This window comes from Coturnix japonica, chromosome 1 (assembly GCF_001577835.2).
Source record: "Coturnix japonica isolate 7356 chromosome 1, Coturnix japonica 2.1, whole genome shotgun sequence".
NCBI lineage: Eukaryota > Metazoa > Chordata > Aves > Galliformes > Phasianidae > Coturnix > Coturnix japonica.
The window spans coordinates 163,518,617-163,545,417 of NC_029516.1; the positions used below are offsets into that span (position 1 = coordinate 163,518,617).

Below are 26,801 nucleotides of genomic sequence, written 5' to 3' on the forward strand. Positions count from 1 at the left end.
ACTTCAACAGCACCAGCAACATAAATGCAGCTTCCAAGGGTGCCTTTTAGTCTCAAACGTTCTGAGGTACCATCGGTCCCAGCAGAGCGTAGTTCCGCCTCTGCCTCGTTAAGTGCTCAAACCCATTGCCCCCTCCCACTCCAGAACACGGCTGCACACGCTGGAGCAGGTGGTGCTGAGTTGCCTGCATGGCACTGTAGATGCACAGGGAGCTCATCCTCTTCTGAGCTTTGGAGGGTGCTGTGTAGGAGGTGGAGCAGAAGGAGACTTTGGCCAGGTGCTTTTGTGCCCCACAGATCTCTGGTGGGTATCAGGCCTTGTCACAGCCAGGTGTGCCTGGGCAGCAGCGCTTGTAGCACAGTGCGCAGGTCGCTGTGAAAGCAACGCTGCCTACTTATTTCCTTAGAAACTAGAACAGATACAAATAGCACAAAAACGCTATTTGATAGAGCAAATTTTCAGCTACCAAACTACTTTTCAACGTAGTCATCACCATTAGAGGGAAACTGACTGTGAAGTGGCAAATTCATCTCCAAAAAGAGAAGCACATTTGCTTCCTGTGAAATGTGAAGGTTTAATCTTACCAATGGAAAATTAATTTTCATCTCCCAGTACAATTTCATGTGACCTGTTGGACTTCAGCCTTTTGCTAAAAGGATACTTCACCTCACAGCATGAAATGGTACCTGTTGATTTAAGGTTATTTTTTGAGGGGGACCACTTAGGCTGTTTTTTTGTATGTTTTTGTGCCAAAATTTGTTTGTGGAAAGAACAGGGACTAATATCTCTATAAAGCAGTGGAAATGGCAGTCAGAGTGAAGACTTTTAGGAAGAAATCTAAGGTTTTGCTTAGATTTGCAAATTCGAACGTTCACGTCCAAAACAACCTCGCTGATTTTATCATGGTTCTTCATACTTAATAAATAAAATAGTCTGCTTTTTAAAGGAACTCTGTGTGATTAAAAGAAAGCCTTAAATGTTAGTCAGGGGAGTCATCATCAATTGATGGAACGAAAAGGACTCGTTGGCTCTTCCCGAGTGCTCAGAATCCAGCAGCTGCCTCTGGGCTCATGGACTTAATGCACATTCCTTGTTCTGAGAATCACGCTGTTCAGACACCTAAACAAAAACTGTGATACTGCCAAAGGAATCAAAGCAATCTAAGAAACAAAGCTATCGTCTCGGAGGTGAATTCTGTAACCCTAAATCAACTATCTTACTTGAAAGGATTTTCCTAGGAAAATACAGGCACCTGTTTTTGACAAGTCTCGCCCTGTAATTAAGAGAGGAAGCTGACGCACGGGCTCTGCTTTTGCCACCTAAACCGATTAACAGCAGAAGGAACCTGGCTGAGCTGGCATGCTGGCCTGCTGACTAGCAGGGTTGTTTTTGATCCACAGTCTCTGGTATTTGGATTATTTGCTTTCCCTTTCTTAATCTCTGTGGGGAAACTTTCCCTCACTATTTAAATACTAAATCCTCACCATACTGGAATGTTGCGGTATAGTGCATACAAACAGAGATGTACGGGCTTAGCTTTTAGAGTGCAAACCAATTCTACAGGCAAACTCAGAAGGCCTTTGTTCATTTGCTTAGAGGATACACAGATGTCTTCTGCGGGGAATTTGACATGTCTTTGAGCACCAAAGGCCCAGTAAGCAGTAACACACATCACAACCCTTTGGGCATGTGGGCTCCAGCTTCCCCTTCTGGCCACAGGGACAGGACAAGTGGCAATGGCAACCATAAGGGAACACCAACTTTCAGTAGTTTTGATGCAGTTTATCTTAAGGGTCCACACTGAAGTCATCCCCTTTTGTGTCAGTCAGATTTCCCCCTCCCCGCCCCCCGAATTAAGAATTAAGATCATCATCTAGTTCTAGCCCCCTTCCACGGGCAGGGCTGCAGTACTGCGCCCACCAATGAAATACAGCTCTTTGAACCTCCTGTACACACACACAAAGGTTAGGAGTAACACTGAGTAGCACTCAGGGAGCTCTCTGATAGAAACAAGTCCCAAATCCCACAGTTCCTTCTGGATAGATACAAGACAAAAATCAGCATCTGATGGGGAATTATAAATCCAGAGTGCCAGTAAATTGCTTTGTTGCTTCTTGCAGCTGCTTAGCAGCTTAGATCTGTTGGCTGATTCTGTTCACTGCGTATACTTTTTATAGCTTTTGCAGTGTTTGCTTTGCACTGAAACAGCAGATGTTTCAGAGAGGAGGTTAAAAAGTTACTACTCCTTAAAAATTAACAAACTTCACAGATTTAGGTAACATGCTGGTTAATTAACAAAATGCCTGTGTTCTAGAACTGATGGGACAATGCAGACAGGTTTATCACCAAATATGCCAAATCCACCAACATGTTAACACTCATACTGGAAGTAAACTTAAAATCAAGGGATCAATGTACAATCTACCAGTCCAAGACTGCCAAAACAGAACTGCCCTCCAAAATAACCACTTACACAGACAAGTGGCCCAAGCTCTGCAGAAAGCCACCTGGATGTGTTCTTAGAATACGTATGTCCTTATGAAGGATATATTTGTACTTGGTCCGTCTGTGTTCTTAAGATTAAGAACAGGAATGAGCCCTCAGCTCTGAGCCTGTTGTCCCCACTTTTGTTGCTTGTAACTCTCATAGCACAGAGATTGTGTAACCTGTTACAAAGCACATGAGGGAAACAGGAAAAAAAACCCTTCTGCTGATGAGCTGTTGAGTGCTTATGGCTGTGCATTTCTAGAATACTTGTTTGAGCCCAAATGTGATGTATTAAGGTTCCCCAGTGTGCTTCAGTGAAAGTGCAACTGTATACCATTAGTTGTAGTCCTTGCACACGTACTTTCCTTCTGATTTCCTGCTAGTTTCCACCTGAGGTCCTTTATGTGAGGAGCTGAGGAAGAACTGTTCCTTAAGTTCAAGTGTTGAGTAAATCTGGAGCACAGGAATCTCCAGCAATTCAGAAAGAAGAGCAGGAGCCACTGTGGTGTGAGCAGAAGCAGAAATACGCTGCTGGGGCTACAGTCAGCTTGAGAGGCATCACATACAACTCTGAATAAGGGCAACAGACAGAACACAGCAATTTGCAGTGCGGCCACCAATATAAACTGAATTTATTCTTTGAATTCTTTGAACAAAGGTGAAACTTTAGGCGTCATTTACTGACAATCAAATAATTTAACAATTTATCACTCACAGTTGTAGCAAAATATATTAGTAAATCCTAAAAAAAACACAGCAGGAAATTAGGAGAATAGTTTACACATAATCTTAGTAGTGATTTTTTTCCCCTTTCACTTTAATTATGGACACTGGAAATTTATACTACCAAAACAAATACTGAAAATATCAGGTATTTCCATTCTTTTAATATGCAGGACTTTAAATTCAAGTTCAAAGTAAAATAGACTGAATTATCCAAAAATGCTCATCGACCAATTAACATTTATTGTTTAAATTACTGCATTCATCTTTATTCTGTGCCTAATGTTACAGCGTCATATAATATACATATAAAATATTAGAGCTGCAATATCCCAGAGCAGCTTCTGGAAAGCAATATTTCCTGCGCAGCTGCTAGTGGATGTATTGTGGTACTGCTGTGAGGTTGCTGCAGTATTCACCAAAGGAGAGGATACATACTGCTGAATCCTCTATAAAAAATGGAGAATGATGAGAAACGCAAGCATAAAAACAGAAGACAAGAAACCTCCTTTGATGATATTGCATGATCTGTTTTCAGTTCCATGTGAACAACTGTCCACTCCCTGGATTGAAACGCTGGCTTTACAAGGCATAATGCTATTTGTATCAATTACTGAGTGAATATCCATTCTTTATCTGGATGCTCTGAAACTAAGAGAGCTGAAGATGGTCCTCTCAATGAAGAAAAGACTTCAAAATTCCATTGCTTCTCATAGCATAAGAATAGATGAAATCTCAGTTACCTGTTTTCTGTAGCTGGGAACTTGCACAACAATTGTTCACTCATCATGGAGAATAGTTCCAAGCCAGTATGAGATCAGCATCTATATCTACAGGCAGACACACCTATTTGAATGCTTAAGTATGTATATACTCGTATACACTCATTGGGAAGGGAGGCTCTTAAAGGTCTGTCAGAGAACTTCAAGAGACTGGGCAGCCTGAGCAGTGCCTAGTGTTTGTATTTTATTCATGCTGTCATGTAGATGAAGAATCTGTGGAAGAAATCTTGTCACAAATCAGCCATCTGAGTCTGGCTACTGCAAGACAGGAAAACACGTTTGTGTGGAAAGCAGGTAATGTTTGTAAAGTAGGACAGGCTTTGAAAAAATCCCCAGAGAAACCTACAGGCTCACAAAAGATTCAGTGTAGGCCCAATAAAGGTAACTACGCTACCCTAATTGAATTAAATTGAATTGAAATTGATGAAAAACTAGACATGAGCCAGCCTTGTGCTCTTGCAGATCAAGAGACCAGCCGTATCCTGGGCTGCATCAGAAGTGTGACCAGCAGGGTGATGGGTGGTGATTCTGCCCCTCCGCTCTCATGAGACTTCACCTGGAGTTCTGCATGCAGTTCTGGAGCCCCCAACACAAGAAAGACGCGGAGCTGTTGGAGCAGGTCCAGAGGAGGGCCACGAAGATGATCGAACGTACAAGATAAACTATCGAGTCAGTGTGCAGGAAAGCTGAACTTAAGTAAGTTAAACACTTACAAAAGGGGAGGTTTTCTGTAAAATCCCTGAGACAGATGGATTTCTTGCAATTGCTTCTTGAACATCTAAAAATAGCATCAAAGTATATTTAGCAAGCTAAATTTAATATATATATATAATAATGTCATATCTAATATGTATATTAGATATACATATACATATCATTTTAATTTGCAGTTATTTTATTAATAATCTGTTAACTTCTTTCATTGTCTCTTCAATATTCCTTACGCACTATTCTTACAACTTTCAGTTTTGCTTTTCACACTTCCTAAACTCCAGCTTTATTGCTCCCAGTTCCTTTGCTGAATTTACTTTTCCCTTCATTTCCTTATCATTTCCTATTACTCATACAGCAGTTCTGTTTTTTTTTCTTGCAATAAAGCTCGTAGCTACTTTGTTAACTTGAATACACCATACCACAAGTCTTGTCTTATAAATGAAAGAATACTTTACTTCTGTTTGCTTCGAAAGAGAAGCAGTGAGGAGCTTCTGACCCAAAGCCAGATGGGAGGAGGAACTGTAAGCCATGGTTGACAAAGTTGTTTTATCCCGTGCTTAGAGTTTACAGGAAACTGAAGCCTTTTTCCTCAAGGTCCAGAAACCCACAATTTGATGTAGTGATGAACAGTGTGTGGGAACTCAATAGCATGAAGTAAGCCCAGGTTTGGTGTGATTCCACTCAACAGGAACTATTAGGGCTAAACAGGTTAACTAACCAGGGAATTATACAGTTTATAACAAAAATAAGTAGAATAGTAAAATAAAATCAATGGACTTCAAGGAAGCAGAGTCTTGTAAACTTGCATAATTGGCAAGTGAAATTGTGTATAAAACAAGTCCAAACAGAAAGGAAAGTCAGGGAGATTCAGCAGTTCCATAAGGGGCAAAGGTGGCAAGCAGAAGTTATTCCAATAGTACAGAAAGCCATGCAGACCAGTGAGGAGACTCCATGCACTGTTACAAGCTTCCCACTGATCTCCAATGCAGGACCATAAAATCACAGAATGACAGAATATCTTAAGCTGGAAAGAATCCACAGGGATCACTGAGTCCAACTCATGGCCTCATACAGGACCACATGGCTGAGAGCATTGTGTGAATGGTGCTTGGAAAGGATAGAGTGCTCAAAATAGAGAACTGGAGGATTTTTACCAAAGATCTGCATGTCCATACAATCATTGAAGTTAGAAAGGACCCTTAAGGTCAATTCCAACCATCAACTGATCACTACCAAGAACACCACTAAACCAAGTCTCTAAACAGTATATCTACACCTCTTCAATTTAACTCCAGGGATGAGAGGAAAAAAGATTTCATCACAAGATTCGTGTTTATAATCCAAAATAAGACATGACAACAAAATACGAAGTTACTTAATCACTTGATGTAGGATTATTTTTATAATTGAACTTACTTAGTAGCCTTTGATTGAGACGATCAAGAGACTGGAAAATCTTCTCTTCTTCTATTGAAAGTGCACTGATGCCTCGACGTGGAGCTGTGTTAAGCAGCAGGGGCTGTCTGGCTGGTTGCACACTTCCCATAGCTGCCAGGATTTCATCTTCTGCCGCTGCTGTTCTTGTTAGTTTTTCTGCTATAAGAAACTGAGCAGTGCTTTCTGAAACTGACAAGATTACAGGGTAAACGAGAAGAATGATTACAGAGAAAATGAGAAGAGCTCATGGCATTTAAATATACTGCTTGCTTTCATGAGTATAGATCTGTGAAACGTATAAAATTCACACTATAAAAATCAAATAGGTGGCAGTCAAGGATCAAGGTATGTCACAAAATGATATAGTTAAGATCACTAGTGTGTCTTACAGTGGGGATCTCTGGGGTCTCTACTAGCCCTACTTATATATGTATAATGACAACAACCAGTATCTGTCCATATTATACTGTCGCGTATCATACACACAGCTATCTTACAGTTAAATACAAACTATAGGTCGTAATGCCATTATAAAGCCATTAATGTTATGACACATGATGACATATCTTATGTTCCTGTGAAAAAATTAGACCTAGACATCAAAATACTCTTTTTTTACTTTGAAACACTGATGCCAAAAGATGCCACAGGAGATGTTACTCTATATTAGGTCAGTACTTCATATTTAACAGTGATTGAAGAGAGACGTGGTACTATACCTTCCTCAGACTCACAGGTGTAATTCCTATTTTGTGCTGGATCAAATGCAGACTGAACAGGACGCAGCTGGACGGTACGTAACAAATTCTATCAAAAATACATTAAGAGTTTCAAAAGTGTAATGTAAGGTAACAGCAATACTTTCTGAACATTTTTAGTTATTACTTCTTATTACTAGATGCTTTCAAGTGCAAAAATATTTGTATATACTAATACAGTAGGTGTGTTTTAGTTGGTTCTATTATTGTTATTAATAATGGTGGCAAGATGACTTAGTTCAATGATTCAAAATTCTGTGACATAGAACAAATATTTGGTATTCCTGAAAGTGTCTCAATTTGGAGGGTATACAACCCTTTCTCTTTCATGTTTTTAATAGCATCCAACATTTACCTGTGTATGATGAGTAGGCTTCCACCTTCTAGAATCCACAGTTTGCCTTCCCTGGTCTGTACAAGCTCCGTGTTTGTTTTCAAAGCCATTAAAAATCCGCCTTTGTTTTGTAACAGGAACAACACCTTAAATAAGATGCATTCAGAAATAAAGTAAAAACATGCAAAAATATGAGAAAGATACTAGAAGCAAAACTGGTGACAGTGGGTAAATTTCTGTCTCAGAGCTTAAGAGTTCACCTTAAGTTTACTTACAGCGTATCTCACTAAATGTATTTTCTTGATGTGAAGAGAGAAACAGACAATTCTAAAGCATGTTTAATTTCCTCTTAGGATAACACTATAAAATCCAGATGGAGATAGCACACACTCTGTACTAGTTTTCCTCAAATAGGAAAAGACCTGACTTAGATATCGAACCTCAGATTTATCTCAGTTTTGTTAGTGCATTTCCAAAATTTTGCTATCAGGTTTCAAACTTAAAATTAAGTTTTAAAATAAATTTCCATGCTCACAAACTGGAGATGTAAATCAGTATTTCCACATGCAAGTCAGGATCTACATATTCAAGGATATATTACGTTCTCATTAGGAAGCACAGTTACTTGATTTTTACGTGGAAATATAAATTAACTATTTATTCCCCTAATACCATGTATAATTGAATGTACAAATTTCATGAGGAGCATCTGAGGGAGCTGAGATTGTTCAGTCTGGAGAAGAGGAGGCTCAGGGGAGACCTCACTGCTCTCTACAACTGCCTGAAGGGAAGCTGTGGTGAGGTGGGAGTCAGCCTCTTCTCAAAGGAAACAGCAGCAGGGTGGGAGGGGATGGCCTCAGGCTGTGCCAGGGGACATTCAGGCTGGATACTGAGAAGTTTCTTTTCTGAGAGAGTCTGCCCATAGAGGTGGTGGGAACACCAACTCTAGAGATGCTGAAGGAAAGGGAATGTGGTACTTAGGGACATGGTTTAATGGACAGTATTGGTGGTAGGTGGATGATTGCACTACATGATCTTGGTTGTCTTTCTCAAGCTTAACAATTCCATGACGCTGTGATTCTATAAGCAGAAGTTTATGATTAGGCCAAGAGGTCTTTCAGTGATTTTAACAGAATTTAATTTCTTTACTTGTTACTATAGTGGTATTTAACAAAGCAGAATTCTTACTGTTTGCATGGAAAAAGCCCAATTTGTTCATCCTAGAAGAAGCTTTGAAACAAGTCTTCTGGCTGCTGTCCCCAGTGGGAATACAGGATACAGCTTTACAAGGCTGGCGTTTAGTTGCATGTGAATTGTTGTAATGTGACATACGATGCTGAGCAACACCTGGAAAGAAAGAGAAATGTCATTGTGTTATATTGTATGCAGGCAGAAATCGAAGAATTAAAGAAGAAACCTCCTATTATATTAGTCATCACGTAATCTTTTCCTGAAAAATAAATTCCAAAGTTATTCTATTGATGCTCATCGATCTTTATTTGAATCAGTTCACAAGACATGGTAGGTCTATGACCAGGAAATACTCATTTAGGAAATTTAATTAAAAATATAATAAGTAATAATATCTGTAAGAGCATGAGATACTGAGATATAAATGTTTATCTATAAGCATGTGAACTAGGGCCAGGTTTATCATACAATCATAGGCTCATTTAGGCTGGAAAACACCTTCAAGATCATTAAGTCTATCTTTAACCTGCCCTACCGAGTCTCATCACTAAGCCATGCCCCTTATCATGCCCACAAGGCATTATTTGTCTCAGGCTAAACGCTAAACACAATTTCAAAGCACCTCACTGGCTGAAAATTAAAGAACTTAAAATAATTCTTGCGTTTGGCAACAGAGAATAACTTGTGTCAGCCATGAAGTATTGACTTTAAGCCTGGAACCACAGTTCGAGGAAGATTCCCATGTACAACCACTTTATTTACTCATCTCGCTCTCACTTTCTGTAGCTCAGAAATGTGGGTACACATTGCAACCGATGACATTTTCTTATGTCCTCACAGACCTAAGTGAGCTCAGCAACAGTGTCACAGCAGCAATTTACTCAAGAGCAATGCAATATTCATTGTCGTAGCGAGCACTTCAGGACAAAACCCATGGTGATCTATGTGCATTTGCCGGTAATAGAACAAATAATAGCCAGCCATTAAGAGTAATTTAGAGCACTTAAATAAATAAAGCTTTCAAACCACAAAATGTAAGCAGATTCTGAGAAAGGGCCACCCACCCATATCTTAAAGAGAGGTTTCTCGGTCCCTCCTCTAACAGAGCTGGAGCTCTGTGACACCGGACCGCTCACTGATCTGATGTGCAAATAAGGGCATCACCTCTGCTCCAGGCCAGGTATGGTAATGGAAGGCTTCATTCATTTCCAATGTAAAATCAAATAGGTTAACTTAAATCACGCATCGTTAAGCTCATCTCTTTGCCTTTGAACTGAATGGACAAGGAGATAAAATTTCTCATTTCTCACACTTCCTTCAGGCCAAGAATATTCATCTAGCTCTGTTCCCATCGATAGAACTACGTGTTTACTGTAGATAAAATGAGAAACCTAGTTTTTTAATTCACGGCAATTCCTTATTTTATAGGAAGTGTCAGAGCTGCATGGCGGATCACAGCACGGTTCCATTTGGTGCTGTGTGGACTTTCAGGAGATGTGGCCCAGTTGGTGCCATCAGGAGGAAGCACAGCAGCACACAGCACACTTACAAGCAGAAGGATCTACTGCTGCCATGGCTGGGCTGCAGGGGACACAGAAGGGAAACTGCAAGTCTGAAACAGTTTTGAAGTGTAAAAACCACATCTCCCACGTCCCTTCTTAACCTTCCCAATCACTGCCTGCAGCAGATTGTTCCCAAGGTAATTTTTTGTTAAATATTTTACATAAAATGTGAGACTGGTCCTAAAATTTCATAATTTTTGTAAAACCGTATTTTAAATTTCTTTACAAATCAGATGTTTTGCAAAACAGCAACAGCTGTCTGGTGGAAGCTTTTCATCCTTTAAATGTATATGTAATCTTTTTGAGCACTAATTGTACTAATGAGGCCAAGATGTAATGATTTGAGGCATGTGCAGTGTCAGCATTATAGAAGCAGATAGATGGGCATGGCTCTCACTCTTGTTTGGCAGTGGCTGGGACTCCCAGTTATCACAGAACCATGGAACTTCCTGAGCCGAGCTGGGAGGGACCCATGAGGTTCACTGAGTCCAACCCATGGCTCCACACAGGGCAACTCAAAAATCACACCTTATGACTGAGCAGTTACCTTGTAAAATATGCTTATATAAGCCCACTTCCTCTTACTTCATTATTTAGACCACCTGTCACACCTGCTCATTACTCAGGATCTCAGGGAAATAACTTCCTTTTTATTTAACATTGTAGAAAACTTATAAAAATAGGGATCCACATTTGAGAGGCCTCTGGGCAGCACTAGACCAGAAATGACATTGAGAAATGGCAGAGAATGGTTAAAGCCGGCTGCATGGTGTGAATGGATGACAGGCTGTGTTTGGACTGAGAACCAAGCTGTGCCATTTAAAAACCAGTTCTTATGAACACACAACCTTCACATTTACTCAGCTCCAAAAAACAGAACATTGTCCCGTTCTCAGTGCACAGATGTGGGACTTACCAGCAGCAGGGTCCGTGGTGCTGAGGGCAATACGCGCCCCTTTCCACGCAGTTGTTTCCTCAGCTGTTGGGATATGACCATGATGTGATGTGTTTCCTGTGCTGGCACGTTGCTCAGTGCAGGTTACAGAACAGAGCTGGCAGCCGGCTGTTGGCCTGCTGCTGACACAACCACTGTGCATTGCCAGAGGTTCACAGGACGTACTGCAGTGATGAGTGGACAGCACAGTGGCCACCTCAGAACCACAAGTTCTGCTCTCACTGCTTCCCGGTGTACCTTTATTTAAAATCTGATGTGCCAGCCAAGCTTGCCCTTCACTTAAAGAGTTCCCATTGATAGAAGTATCTTGAGGACGGGAAGACGGCAGGGGCTGCCTCGCAGCTGGGCTGGCTCTGCTCTTGCCACGTTTGCTCCGTGGTGCAGGTGCAGATGGCGGCTGAGGTACCAGCATCCTGCCCTGAGCTGCTCGGCCTCCAGTGGCTGACTGCACTCGGACTGCAGTGCCACGGCCTCTGTGGCTCCTGGGCACAGAACACAACTGGTCTCTTATGGGTCTTGTACTTCTGATTATTTTTGCCTTATTTTTGTGTTGATTCTCTTCGTGAATGTTATCATCGTTAGCGGATACTGGGGATTCGCTTGCTTCATGTTTTGATACCATCCAAACATTTTTAGGGAAAGAGAATCCAGTAGACATCAGCATATTCAGAGAGGTGCATTCTTTATTTGATTTTGCAGAATTAACATTTGGTTTTGGTATATGTGGATTTTCATGGCGATTTTCTGTGACTGTAGTGTTGGAAGGGTGAGCACCCATACATGGATTAGCACAGGGAGCATTACTCACAGTATGAACACAGTAAACCTGTGCAGATCTTTCACTGATGCTTTCCTCATAGCAACTTTCATTATTCTCTACTATTATCTGGTTGATTTGATCACACCATTTGAGCTTTCTACCACTTTTTGTATTTTCTGCACTCTTCTTTTTACTTTTTGCAAGTTCTAAGCTGTCTCTGATATCAGACACAGGCCGAGTTCCAAAAGTGATTCCGTGGTTCATAACCACAGCTTCAGCCTCTTTCTTAAAGATACTACTGAGTAGTTTTGCTCTTTTTCTGTCGTAAATGCTGTTTTTCTGGGAGCTGTGCTGTGCAGCAGTGCCAAAACCCAGCTCTGTGTCAGACACCACTGACATAGTTTCAACCACATTAGCCTTTTCTTCCTCCTTGTTATTCTGCTTCTTAACATTGCACGCAGCTGAGGCATGTGGTATGTCCTGAAGTAAAGCTGATTTCTGGTCGATGTCATCAATAGATTTAATGTTTTCTTCTTTTCTTTCAATCACTTTTCCTAAAGTATTTTTAAAAAAATCCATGCTGACGTTTCTGTTCTTTGGCACCACCTCATCTGGGCTGGGATTGCCAGAGAAACACCTCTGATTAGGAAATATTCTGGATGTTGCAATGGGTTCAGTGGAGGTTTGCACAGATTTACTTCTTTTTTGTGGGGTCATTTTAAAGCTCTGATTTTGCATCAGATCCTGAACTCTTTCTCCTGGAGTAGAACCAGGGCTGGCCCAGGCTTTTCTAGAACTGAAAACTGAAGGACTGGTTGCTAATGTGCTACAAATGCCAGAAGATGAATCGTTCCTTTCTTCTTTTCTGTTTTGCAGAATGGGAAATGCTTTATTTACAGAGCTTTCTTGATTGCCAGAAGTAGAGAACTCTGCAACTTTTTTTCCAGATCTGTGAGGAACAGGTGGTTTCTCTTCTGTATCGTTTGCAAGAGTTAGAACGTTACGTTTGGCTAAAAGGCCCTCAGTAGGTAAGTCATGGTGGGTGTTTTGGGAATCTATATTTCTCTGACAGTTATTTAGATGTGTGTTTTTAGAAGTATTTTGAGCTGCATAAGACACATCGCTCCTAATCTGTGACTTTCCTGGAATACATGGCGCACAGTCACAACTTGTAGTCAAAGATGGTTCACTCAGTGGAGTGCAAATTGCGTTTTGTTCTCCAGCCTCCAGGCTGTCAAGACTTGATAAGCTTTCTGAATCGTCTGTCCTATCGACTTCTTCGTGAAAGTTCTGAAATACAGACACAAATCAGGACTGCTGAATTTATCTATCAGAAATATCTGTTGTTTTCTTTTCCCACTTGTACTAGCTTTTCATTAATGAGAGCTTAGACCAGAGCACAATCAATAGTGTACCAGGTGCTTTTATGATTTAAGGTCATAGCACCAAAGCTTCCATCATGTCAAAATTTAACTGCGTTCAATTGCAAAAGGAAATGATTTCTTCTGTAGATCAAACTGAGACAAACGAGCTGCACAGTTCTACAAGTTTAAATGCATATATTATAGCAATTCTACTATATAAAAATGGAATACCATTTGGAGAATCTAAACAGAGCTACTATTTCTGGCTTGTCCTGTGGTACACAGTGGTTCTTGTATTCCAACATAAAATGAAGCTAACAAAATGAAAGAGAATGCAAGAAAATATACATCAGTTACTGAATTTTTCCCAAACTGGATTTTTTTCTATACTATATGACTGTGTTTACTTTTATACAGACTGCCACAAGTGAGGAGGATTTGAACCTCATCATAACAAACATGTCCAGCATCTCACAGCTATCATCATCAACAGCTCAATCCCCTTCTTCTCATCTTTCAGAAAAAAGGGAAGTACCATCTGCTCAATGAGAACAGATCAGGTCTCAGGGTACGGAAGATTCCACCCGCTCCCCCAACCGTTTCATCAGACAGTAACACAGTAATTGAATAAGAGCGATGGGCACTTCTGAACTGCTACTGTGAGCATTTGATGTGTATATACCATACAGGTGCTTTCTTCACCAATACTTCTCCATCCAGACACTGAGATGCCTGACATAGATGAAAATATATGCATTCTAAGATCTGAAAAGGCACATAACAACAAGGAAAACATGCACTTTATCTATTTTCAGATTCCTGTATTTCTCCCTCTCTCTGTTCCTCACAGCTGAGCAGCTGAAGTATTTTGTACGACACACTGGCGAAGAGCCTAAGAGAAGCTTCCTTAGATATAAAGCAATTACAGGTTTTTTTGTTAGTAATTTAAAACAGAATGGTTTCAAATAGCAAAGTCTGTTCACCTCAGTAAGAGATGATATATTCCCTGGAAATAACAATGGAATTAATGTTTCAAAAACTTACTAAAGAATGCATAAAACTAATCAGTGTGGAACAAACTTTTGCAGTAAAACTGTTAATTCTACTCAAAATGTTAAGCCATAATATTGCATAGTTTATAGCTGCACAAGTATTTTAAATTGCAGAATAAAAAGCTCGTTGAATCCTGCAAGACTTTTTATGATTGAATTAAATCGTATCTTGTGTGAGGTGTTCGGAGATTGCTGCAGCCCTTTACTACAGTTATGAACTGAGATAAAGAAACTAAATGCAAGAACAAAGAACCAAGCGTAGAGAAAGATCCCTTTAGGGAATGTTTTCAAATTAAAGCTGTACAAACTGGAGTCTTTCTAAAACAGAAGAATAAATAATGCTTTGTTGGTTATTTATTAACTTTTGTGTTTGGCTAAATTATATTGTTAACCTCTGCTTGAACTTAGCCAAACAAGGAAAAACCACATACCCAGAAATTTCAGTACCGGGTTAAATTTAAGACTAACTCTGGGTTTCCCAAATGGGAAAAGCAAAGCCAAGCAAACCAAACAGATGATAAAAAGAAGTTATCCATGTGAGGTTATTTCTTGTTCAAACTAGAGACTGCACCTGTAAAATGTCTAGGTTAAATACAGGAGAAAAATTGTAATTGTTGAATAAAAAACTGACCCTAGATCTATAGCAGGTTAACTTAAACACATCTGGAGGGTACACGGAGAGCTGCAACTTTCAAAAGTCAAAACCAAAGCAGTTCAAGCACTTCTGCCCCAGAGGCTGAGAACAGATTTAATTCTGCATTGTATATGATTTTATTGTCCTTGTAAAACAGACCTCACGGGGACTAAAGTTCCAGTTGGGGCAGCTTCCAGAATTAAGTTCAGAACAGAAGGATGAAGAAGATGTTCTCCTTGAAATGCACCACCACTTTTACCTACTTCATGCAAATTTAGTTCACATACATTTATTTTGTTGTATTCATTTTGCTGTTTTGTGCAGTTTTATAATTTCACACATGAAAACTCCTCATCGGTCTCATTACAGATTTACGTACTTCATTTTGCTTTTGTAGCTTACTATGCAATGATAGCGAATGCCACATTTCCTGCTAAAAATGCATAAGAAGTACTATGCATGCAGACCTCAAAAAGCATTCGGAATTATTGCTTCTTTTAGTGGTCAATAGCTGCTCAGAAATAAACCAGAAAATCCCCAACATTTCATTTTATCTCTAAGAATATTATTGGATGATAAGGAAGCAGAAATGTTTCTAAGTTATATTATCTCTTTGCTTTCTAAATTTGCGTATCTGTTCTGTTTACATCAGTGCAATTTATTGTATCATCTGCTGCCTCTATTCACTTATGTCCCTTACAAATGAAATCTAACCCCAGCCTATCTGCACACTTGGCACTTTAGGAAAGGGAATACTTATCAGGAGCTACAGAGGTCACTTGTATGTCTTAAGCCTTAGAACAGCTGTGTCAATTTCATGTTGGTAACATGCTAAAACAAAGACAAAACGTGACCCCGAGGAAACTTTCATGATGACAGTGACCTGCCGCAATGCAGGAAGATAAGTTCCATTTAAATAAAGTGTTTCAAATAAACTTCTGTAGAGAAATGTTGAAATTAAAGTGGAATGGTCAAGCCCATTAGAAAATTAATAATAGTGCCAGTGCACGTTTGGAAGATGTGAAATTAATGGTACTACACGATGTTGATTTCACATGAGATTTGGGCTGAGCCAATAAAGCAAATCCCATCAAGGCAGGATTTTGGTTACACAAAAGATTCTGAATACTCCACCAAACACACCAAAGAAGCCGTGGAACACAGGATGACCAGAGAAAAACAAACTACCAACACCCTTGTCTTTCCTGGACTAATTCCACCTCCTCTCTCTCCAACCTCATCTAGGATACAGAAACTAGCTATGAACTGGAGTATTTATTGGGACTTGATCTGTTTGTCTGAAAAGCTATCAAAGGATGCTACAAACACAGGCTCTTAACTCCTTGCGATAAATAGAACTTCTTTTGAATCTCTTAGGCCATGCAGCACTTCAGCAATTGATGCTGAAAGATTCAGAAGGCAAAGCGACCTGAGTGCTCACTATCAGGGCCTTAACCTACAGATTTAATGAAGTCCTGAGACAAATGTACAAAATCATGTAGGGAATGTATTCAGCCATATCTTTCTCTCTGTTGCTATCTGTTAGCAAATTCAGCATTCCTGTACTGAGTGCTTGTTCTCAGGATCCCTGCTCCAGATGCTTAACTCTCTTATGGACTAACACAGTCCTTCAGCCCCAGAAATTGAATTCATAATACTACTTTTTAGATATTATTTAATTATCAAACGATTACATGTGGAAGTTCTGGGGATCACAGTGCATGAGTTCTCTTTTTATTTCTAACCCATCCATAAATTTTCTTTCAGTAAAGTGGTGTCTGTTGTGAAAATTTAAGAGAGAAGTCAAATACAAATTGTATGGAAAAGTAACCTGAAAGCTATCAGAAAGCAAAATTTAGAAGAATTTAGCACACATGCAGCATGAATTGTAAGGGTACTTAATTACTTTATAATTGTTTAAATGTTATACACAGAATGCAAGGACATTGTTTAATGAGCAGGTTCATAATTGTTTATCAATCTATGTTATGTTATATTCTGTGTCATTTTGGTTATCCCAAAAAGGAGTAAAGAAATTAACCAGTCCCAATCCACTTACACTCTTCTGGAATTTGAGGATTGTGGGATAAATGTTTTCAAGAAGATTTTGTAGATGAAGCTGTTTCGAGGCAGCGATTTATACAGAAATGAAAGCAAATAACTATAAAATTTGTTACCAATTTATAGCAAAGAAATAATCTCTCTCACTTATGTTTAAGGTTTCAATGAGACCCAAAGCTCTAAAATGATATTTTCCAGCAAATGTTTATGTGATTTATAAGAATATGTGCCATAGTTTTGGCCAATGAAATGTAAACAATTTCAGCTTCTACCTACCCTGCCCCCCCNAAAAAAAAAAAAAAAGGCCTACTGAATTCAGAAGCTGATGTTTATGTGCTTTTTTTGACACTATCTGAAAGCATAATTAAGTTGTCTGTTACATGATCTATCTGCCTCCTGGGTCCCAGCTGTTCTCTGCTTGTTCCTGTCTTCTGAATTCAGAGTGCCTCGTTTCAAGCTTTATCTCCCAGTTGGTGACTCATGCTTCCATATGGAGATGTACAACCACCGGGCATAAACTGCACATCGAGCTCAAGCTGCAACATCCTACAGAAGTGCTGTGAGAGTTTGATAAGAATTAATATAGCACTAAATTGAAAGAGGTAACTAAGTTTCTTGGTTCCTACGCTACCATGAGCCTACTAGGATAGAAGATGAACCTTTGAAGAAAATGGTTAAATTTTACTGTGCTTTCCACTTCACAAATTAGGGCTTAATTCTGTTAAAAAGGAAAAAAAAAAAAAAAAAAAAGAAAAAGAAAAAAGAAAACCGAAGTACAGCTCTGTCATCTTCAAAGGGGTAGAAGCACTCCAGACAGTGACTTGAATCTTGGTGGGAAAGCAATAGATTTCCCAACTTCCCCTTGACACACTATCTACTGATAAATTGGTATCTACATGATCAAACTAATACTGATGCTTTTCCCTCTGTTCCTGTCCTTTAACTACATTTATGAACATTTTACTTCATTCCAAAAAAACAAGTCACTTCAAAAAGATTCCAAGGTACAACAGAAATCATTTTGTGCATAACTATACAGATCTCTTATGTATACCTATGTATAGATGGATGCATATGAATATAAAAAAATGAAGGCATGATAAAAAACAATAGCTGTTCTTTTGAAAAAGTACATGCATGGAGAGGAGTTGCAGGTATATATTAGATGACTGAATGCTGTATGAATAATGATGACGGTATTTCCACAAAGTCCTATTACTGTATTAATCTACCACTGAAAGAAAGCCTTTCTGTAGTGAAAATGCTGTTTCGGTACATATCCTCTACTGTCATCTGTTGAAGGAGGGCTGTCTTGAGGCAAGGTGTTCTTCAAATAACTGAATGGCCAGACTGTTAGATATGAAGCTTGGAATGTTATTTTCTGGAGCACCAACTTGGAACAAACTACTACTTTATCTTAAAAAAGCCTACTTTGAGGAATACATAACCAAAATGAGTCGGAGTATTTAGGCAGAGTAAGTTAGTCTAGAGATAAATTTCAATTTGTAGCCATTATAGCAAATGTGAAGTTATTTTGAATTAGGTAATAACGTGAAAGATAATCGTATATATTCAACTAATACTGATTGAAAGTCAATTAAAACTGCAGCCCCTGATCTTGCTAAAAGGAAACTTGAGTTTGTCATAAAATTCAAATAACCAACATAAGAGATGTTAATATTCACAGTTAAAAGTTAAAGATGGCCAGAATGTTTAAGTTGAATGCAGAAACCTATTTCAAGTCTTTGAATGGTCTCCTCAAACATAATTCTGAATTCCACTCAAATTCCACTTTATCCTAACCCTCCCCTTAGAAATCTGTTTTCCTGCTAACTAGCCCTGACCATTCTAGCATGTCTTGACTCTTGGAAGACATTTTGTACACTGACACTCCTTTTTCCCATGCAGGTCTTGCCTATGCCTCTGAAGAATTTGAATGATACAATACATATTGCAAAAGGAACCCTTGTTTCTCTCATTCCAGTCATAACAGAAAAGCACCTGAAAATGATTTCAGTGATTCCATCAGTTCACAGAATCACAGGGTTTGGAATGGACCTCAAGAGATCATCAAGTTCAACTGCTGTTAAAGCAGGTGCCCTACAACAGGTCACACAGGTAGGTGTCTTGAGTAGAGAAGGAGACTCCACAACCTCTCTGGGCAGCCTGTTCCAGTGCTCCCTCATCCTTACCATAAAGAAGTTCTTCTGCACATTACTTGATGCCTTTTCATTTCACAGACGTAGTCCAACATCAAAAGCCTAGAGACACAAATAGCTAACAGTTTTTAGGGCGGCACATTCATGCAAGAAGGGCTAAGTCCATACCTATGTGCAGTATCTGTTGCTTTCACTCATTGTAACACCACAGCTCTTCTTCTGTATTTCTCAGATGCTTATTTAACCCTTTCAATAGCATGAATAAACACGTGCCATATAAGAGAATACAAAATATTATTGGATTAGACATCCAAGCCTTGTGGTTCAGTTTGCAGTTTCTGAGAAATTCCATCAGTGTTCTAAACACTGCTTCTATACATAGTGAACCTAAAAAAGTAAGTAATGCATAATAACTTCAATAAATTGAGAATAATTTACTCCAAGGGGAACCATATAAAGACCAATAATGAGTACTTCAATGGCTGCACAATATGCTTGAAAACAAAAGGACAGCCAAAGTAAAATTTCTGTTTCAAATCAATCAGAAGAGGAATTTACATTTGGATTTCATCGACACCACGTGAATAACCTAATTATAGTCCTGCAGAGGAAGGAAAAGGAAAACGTGGTCTCCATCTTGTAATCTATACCTATTTTGTTTGTGAATTCATTCTAACTTCCAAGTATTTTGTTGAAAAAAGTGCAACAAAAGAGATAAAATGTCAAATGTTTTTTTCAACCATGATGTGCTTTTCTGGAATAACATGAAAAGATACGATACTGATCAAAACAGTTTCAGATGGTCAATGAACTGAAGAGGTGATGAAAAGAAAAAGACAAAAGCTACATGAGTCACATTATTCCTTAGCACAGCTGAGCCATTCTGGAGGGAGCTTTCTAAATTAGCTGGTTCAAGGCAGGTGCTAGAAATGGGAAATTTCAACATGTACAGTTAACATTTGGCAAAATGAAATGGAATCGTGGTTTGTGTCTTCTAGGTGAAAGCTGCAGGCAGCCTAGCTAAAGACTGTGCTATCAATCTAAAGATTTTACTTATCCCTAGCTAAAGACGGTGCTATCAGATCCAACCTAAAGATTTTACTTATGCCTGAAAAGCAAACAGAAGAGTACTGTGCAACAAAACCATTGTGACTGAACATTAACAATACTAATGTCTTCAAAATGGAGCATAATAAATAATAATTTAAGATACCGGCTCAGAAGTAACTGTTGCACAATACACAAACTATGGCTCTCAATATTTTAAGCTCAATAGTTTTGGAGAATGGAGAAGGGCTACTAAAAACGTTGGCTTACTGCTGAAACTGTACAAATCTTTAGGGTCAGAAAGCAGGGAACACACCAAATCTACTGGTAAGGTTCTACATAGACCTTTATGGCCCTTTAGGAAAGAGAAGAATTTTAGGAATCTTTATAATCCTGCTGGGTCTGTAAAAACAGCAACAAAGAGGTCAAAGGATCTCAGTGGATGGTTAGGCTGCAAAGCATGCGCACAGTGCAATACTTTGACATCCATTTCAGCAAGGCACACGCTGTTGAAATGACTGTGGACAACAGACAGTAACAAGGCAGCTGAAGACCATTCATGACAGCAGCATGAGTAAAGTATTATAAATATTGCTTCAGTTTGCAGAAAGTCATAACACACGCACAGTGGCCCAGTCCCAGTATTAGACATCCAGACCTCAGATGCTTGAAAAATGACAGCAGCTTTCTTGACTATTTTACTAATAAGATTCCAAAACATGAAATTTAAAGAAAGTCCAAATGCTTCAAGTACAAGTAGTTACAACTTGAAGCTATTTATTGGAGGGAAGAAGCTGAGCAACCCCTAGTGGTACCAGAAAAAATAAATTCTGAAAAAACAGCAAAACTCTGTATAGGATCAAAGCATTTTCAAAAATACACAAATTTGAAGACACATTAATTTGTAAATTCCTATATTACATTCTGTATCTAAAGCTGATTACAGCATATAAGAATGAACATTAATCAACAACTCTTCTAGTATAAACCATATCATCTGCCTCTTCAGTCTTTCTGAAGTCCACTCCAGTTGAGTGAACTTTTCTCTATTAGCCATCAGCTTCTCATGAACACAAATTGGAACAAAGTGGGTACAATATGCTTGGAAATCAAGATCAGAGAAGTCCAAATATATGAGCTACATTCAGTTCTTCAGAAGTTTTCCATGCAGATTTATGAAAAGGAAAAGCCCTTGCTCTGTTGCTACTAAAGATCCCACACCTCCAGCCATTACCAATGTAAAAATGATGGCTCCTCGTTATGTTAAGGTGATTTCAGGTTCACAAGCCCATACACCAGTAGAGAATCTTATAGAAATGTGAGTGATATCAAAATTATGTACTTGTGATTGATGTAATATTAAATAAAATACTTCCAAAATCAATGACAACATTGGCTGACCTAAAATCACACTTAAAAAGCACAGTTGAAAGACGTTATTTTGGACCTTATTTCTTCTTGATTTTCTCTGTGTTTCTAGGGGGCTTTTGAAATTGATTTGCATACTAGAAGTTAACTTAGGCACAAAGTTAAGGAATATTTTGGGCTTTTTACTGAAGCACCTGCATCTGTACCAAAGATGACAATAATAGACAAAGAATCTCAAGTGACATTAAGTGAATGCACACTTATCACTGAGAAAGAAAAAATTAACTCAACCTTTGATCTACCACAGTTGTATTGCTATAGCACTGTAGCAACCAGAATAGCAGAAACTCACGTGTGTTAGTGGAAGCTGCCAATTTGAGCTTGGAGCCAGCAGAGGACCCTGTACAGACTAATGCCTGGCTACTCCAGAGCCAGGAATTCTGACATACAAAACTTAGGTTCTTAAAAGAAGTCAGTATGGCTGATGTCTTTGAGGTATTTATGAAAAAATCCTTACAAACAGTTTTGAAGATTTCTGAATTCTTACTGAAAATGTGCTTACACTAATTATAAATTATCTACTGGTACAGCATAGTACAGAGCGCTCTAATTGTTAAGGTGTGCTTAACATCTCGCGTTTTATTCCATTCAAGAATCTTTCTCTTACATTTAAAAAGCATTCTATAATGAATCAGATGAAAATATCGTACCTCCAGGTTGCTGAGATGCTGTTTTTCAAGCAGCTGCTGCATTTCTTTCAGATTTTTCTGGAATAGAAGTCTGTTATTATCCACACTTGTTCTGCTGCTCTCCTGCATTGTTTTGTCCAAGCCAACCATTGCTGAAATCTGCTCCTGATGCGAATAACCATTCCTCGATGCTGATGAGTATGAAGTGTCATCTGTGGTTCTTGATGCAAGTGAAAAGCTTATTACTTTGGCTTCTTTCTATGTGCCAACTATTCACTTTCAAAGATGTTCCTTTCCAAAAGTACACATCATCAATAAACGCCTGGCATGTGAAGGACAGCAGAACTACATGTAACTACAGGTGGTGCTGTTTGTACTGTCCTGCGTTAAGACTGTCCAGCACTTTCCATTTTAAAACTTGTCTAATTTACAAATTGTCAGAGTTGTGATTGGGTTGTTGGGTGACTGCCTCGGGCTGAATTAATCTGGAAAATGTCAGCCAACAGTTTGGTCATCTGCAGGACTGGAGCATGGAAGTTTTTTAGGTTGTTTTTTTTCTTTTAAGACAACACAATAAGCAACTTACTTCTGTTGATCATCATCGAGAATGTTTATGCTCACCTGCCGGTAGTTTTGTTTCTGCTTGGCAAGCACAATCCTGATGTTAAAACTGATCCTTTAATTTGTTCAAGAGCTTCTTCTAACTGAAAAGCTGCTTTTGTCTGGACTAGAGGTATTAACAGAAAAAAAAACACATTGGAAAAAAATCTTTAAATTGGAATATTTTGTATGTTTGGGTTAAAATTCTTAAGTTCGGAGAGCCTATGTTCAGGCTGTTACCATGAACTCAGGGTTTTATCATTGTTAGGCATGGTGGAGCATCTCTAGTTTCTCTGAAACAAAGTTATATTCTGCTTGAATCTTTATAGTAAAGAATTTATTCTGCAGTTCTGATATTTGCCTTTAGACTACAAAACTGACAAAGTAGGTGGTTTAAATATCCAGCACTAACTTTGTTTTTACATCATTATTATGGTCATTCACTAAACCAAAGTTATGGCTTACAGGTATTCTACAGAGGACAAATTGTGACTTAGGAATTGAAGCAGTGGAGAAAGGAAAAGTCCAGATAGGCCCAAGGTGTTGCTTCTTACAAATAAAGAAAGGCAAGAGAGAAAAGGGCAGAGACAGAATTACTACTAAGAAAACCAACAAAAAGATTGTGATTCATCATATTGCTACGCAGTCTGGACTGAGAGTAGAGCTCCAAAGAAGCCCAGTACTGTCCTATTTTGTTATTTTATTCTGACATTTGATCTTGAAGTCAGAGACATTACCTCACAGCTGGCACAACTGCAGCTGGAAGAGTAAATCTGTTGAAGAATTACTAAGTATTATACCATATCTTCGGAGTTTCAACACTGGAAAGTTGACTGGAAGTCAGACTTGGCTGAAGCTATTAAGAACTCCTGCCAATCTGCACTCATTCCAATGAAGAAATCAGGAACTGAGTTGCAGTGATCACTACTTTCCAGCAGCGAAAGAACAGCTCAAAAAGCTGACTAATTCAGCAAAAGTTATATAATATATTAATATTTGCTAGGAGAACCTCTTTTAATGATAAACAAAAGGCATATTCTGGAATATTTTGTATTCAGGGCTTCAAATAGGGATCCTTCCTACTAACTTTCAGCGATGTTCTAACACAAAACTCTGAAATTACAGAGTTATAAGCAGTGAGGACCCTGCAGTGAAACAAGTGGAGAAAAAACATGGGAGCCACAATTCCTCTGGGAGATGATTGCACACTATGACTGGAATAAAATGAAATATCTCACAGTTTTTGGAAACAAACTAACCCTTATTATTTCATTTCTTCTACCCAATGTTATGCATACCAAACCTGTGCCTCTTGTCTGTTATGTTCTGCTGACACTAATTAATTCAGTTAATTTGGTTTCAGTAAAATTTGATTAATAAGAAAAAACTGCCTTGTGAATAGTGGTTGCACTTCCATTCACAAACCTATCTGCTTGTGCTGGGAAGCAGGGAGATGGGCGCGCTGGAACTTCTCAGTTGTTTCCCAGAATTTCATTTTCCTTTGTTGCAGGACTCGTTCTCTGAATCTTTGTTCTTGTTCTTCTTTTTGCTTCTGTCTTTCTTCAAAGGCTCTGTATTTAAGAAGAAAAATTAAATGACATCTGTGCTTTCTAATTACGCTTGCAGAAATATCAGCAACTTGTCTATTATCTGGTGGTGTTGGAATAAAAGCTTGGTTGTCCATAAATTAAATGCTAGAAAAATCAGCACAGCTGAATTATTATAGTCAGCATGAACCTCAATGGGACAGTGGGTGACAAAGAAATGCACCATAATATTTTTATTTTCTTAGCTTCACCCAGAAATGTAATGTTTTCTTATAAGGGAATTCACATGCAGAATCATACAGCTCTTGTCACTGATGTACTTTCACCACATTTCTTATGTGATCACATAAATGTGTAACAGTGGGCAAATATGTAGGATGATAAACTTCAGCTACTGTGAGTCTGTACCTTCCAGGAGCTTAAGAGTTGTTATCCAGAAGCAACACACAAGAGCTAGAGCTTTAACCTAGAAATATGTCAGAATTTATCCACTTCCAGTGGTTGGGAAACTTTCAGAAAGACATCAGTTCAGCAGTAAAAAATGGGATCTGAAGCTCTAATTGACCCTATCAGTTCTAAATACCATATATGCTTAAAATGTGTCCTTCTATGGACTGGAAAGCAAAGCAGTTGAAAACAAGCATCACCACAAAGCTTAACTCTTGTGGGCACAAGCTTGATGAAGCTACGTGGAATTTTCATTCCTGCTGACAAAAGCATCAGCTTTTGCCTCCAAAATTATATTGGCTCCTTGAGTGAAATCTACCCTCCAGCAGCAACCTTATTGGCACAGTGTCTGCACAGACAAACTAGCACACAAATCCATAACTTATCAGATTTAACCTCTACAAATTCTGCCATGCAGGGATCACTACAACAGAGCTGCTCTGTAACTCAGACTATTTTATTTATTCTTTCTCAGTTTTGTGGACCAATTATTGCCTTTCATTAATAGAAAGTGATGACAAAAGATGCACTTATATGAAATCGGATAAGCGCTGTGAGGAGATTCCATGCAGCTACTCAATCCTGAAATCGCGTATTTGCTTTTCTGATACCGCGGCTATAATTACAAGTGCACCTTAACACTCCCCCCCATATCATGAGGTGAACAAGAGGTTGTTATATACGATCTTCCTTTCTTTGACACTACAGCTCCAATCCAGCAGGGACACCCAGAGCAGGGTGCCCGTGGCCACGTCCTGGCAACGTTGGAAGATCTCCAAGGAGGAAACCCCAAAGCCTGTGTGCAGCCTGTGCCAGTGCTCCATCACCTGCACGGTACAGCAGTGCTCCTGGTGGTCAGAAACAATCATATTAAAAATGCTTCCTTTGAGAACCTCTTTTCAGCAAGGTGGACTGATTTAACTTGAAGCACGGCATGAGGCCCGAACAGCAGTTATCCAACAACAGATCAGATCTGCAGAGAAATATAAGCATCAAAGACACAGCAGTTTGGTTAAAGTTTGACAGGAGCTTTAATTGTTCACACACTCCAGAAGTTTCAGCAATAGAACCAGAATTTACTGTCAACTTGCAGTATTCTGATATTTCACTGATGGTAAAAACAGAAATCTGCACTATTGAAACTCTTTATCCCGACTGAAAATATAGGAAAATCACAATAGAAGAAACAGACTTGCTTATCCTAGGAAGTATTTTAAAAACATTCTTCTACATCTCCTTAATTTTTCCAGAGGTTGCTCTCAAAGGCCTTCGGTTGAACTGTGGCTGCTAAATTCAGATGTGGGAAATTCTACGACTTCACACCTGGAATAAATCCAGAGTATAACTGCAAAAAGGAATGAGTAAATTCTGACCAAGTCTTTCACTGTTTTTCTAAAGGGCTCTGGAATATGACATAGCTGCACTCTGCCACATTCCTTATAACTGGAATTCATAAAAGATTCTTGTTCCACACAGCTGGAGATGGGCAAGGCCAGCTGCTGATGGAGGAGGCCTTTCTCACTGCTACCCATCATGATCTCTATTTGGCTTGGAGTAAGACATGAGGCAGAAATAGTATCTTACTTTAACTGGAAGGAAATGCATTAGAGATATTCTATGAAGCCGGCGTCATTAACTTCTTGACCTTAGAAAATGTAAATTGGGAAATCCAGGTGCATTATGTAAAATAATTCTACAAATGCATAGCGGCATCTTACAGAAAAGCACTTTAAACAAACTCATCCACCAGCCTTCAGCCACCAGCTGAGGTCCACACCATACATATAACACTGGCAAAAGAGCATAGCTTTAAGATGAGGAGTTACCACAAGAGTTTCCTGACCCAATTCTTTTAACCTGTTTTTTTCCCCTGTACTATTAACAACACGGTGGTGCAGCGATTTCTGCAACGTCTGCCCAAATGTTTATAGCAAATGTGGAATATGAAACTTAAAAGATTTAGCAGTTCTGCATTTGCAGACATTACGTGGAAGGTATTTTCATGCCAAAACCAGTATAAGCAGATGGTGAAACTATTTCCTTGTTCATTTTACTAACTTATCTTCACAGTGAAGTGATGGATGCTACATCTGCAGGTGGACTGAGTGCTTATTACTACCTAAATGCTTA

General features: G+C 39.0%; 1 protein-coding gene and 1 long non-coding RNA gene across 6 annotated transcripts in view; one reads left to right on the top strand and one right to left on the bottom strand.

Annotated features, from left to right (window-relative positions):
- Nucleotides 1–2,980: 2,980 nt before the first annotated feature.
- CEP126 (centrosomal protein 126) overlaps nucleotides 2,981–26,801 on the bottom strand; it is a 30,315-nt gene continuing 6,494 nt past the window's right edge. The window contains exons 3-11 of one of the 2 annotated variants that reach the window (XM_015852256.2): nucleotides 24,103–24,248; nucleotides 22,699–22,804; nucleotides 22,099–22,297; nucleotides 10,905–12,993; nucleotides 8,424–8,582; nucleotides 7,257–7,381; nucleotides 6,863–6,950; nucleotides 6,123–6,332; nucleotides 2,981–4,770 (exon numbers count right to left, since the gene is read on the bottom strand). In XM_015852256.2, coding sequence (XP_015707742.1) covers nucleotides 4,694–4,770; nucleotides 6,123–6,332; nucleotides 6,863–6,950; nucleotides 7,257–7,381; nucleotides 8,424–8,582; nucleotides 10,905–12,993; nucleotides 22,099–22,297; nucleotides 22,699–22,804; nucleotides 24,103–24,248 — 3,199 coding nt within the window. In that variant the 3' untranslated portion in view covers nucleotides 2,981–4,693. The remainder of the gene's footprint in view (nucleotides 4,771–6,122; nucleotides 6,333–6,862; nucleotides 6,951–7,256; nucleotides 7,382–8,423; nucleotides 8,583–10,904; nucleotides 12,994–22,098; nucleotides 22,298–22,698; nucleotides 22,805–24,102; nucleotides 24,249–26,801) is intronic. The other variant, XM_032442188.1, reaches the window with a different exon arrangement.
- Nucleotides 12,618–22,432, top strand: LOC107308390. Of its 4 annotated transcripts, none has more exons than XR_004305982.1 (5): nucleotides 12,618–12,731; nucleotides 13,485–13,726; nucleotides 17,256–17,416; nucleotides 18,723–18,932; nucleotides 19,972–22,432. It is a non-coding gene; the product is annotated as an uncharacterized LOC107308390 (long non-coding RNA). The 4 variants fall into 4 exon arrangements; XR_004305981.1 differs by having other exon boundaries at nucleotides 22,150–22,432; XR_001552781.2 differs by having other exon boundaries at nucleotides 13,485–13,635; nucleotides 22,150–22,432.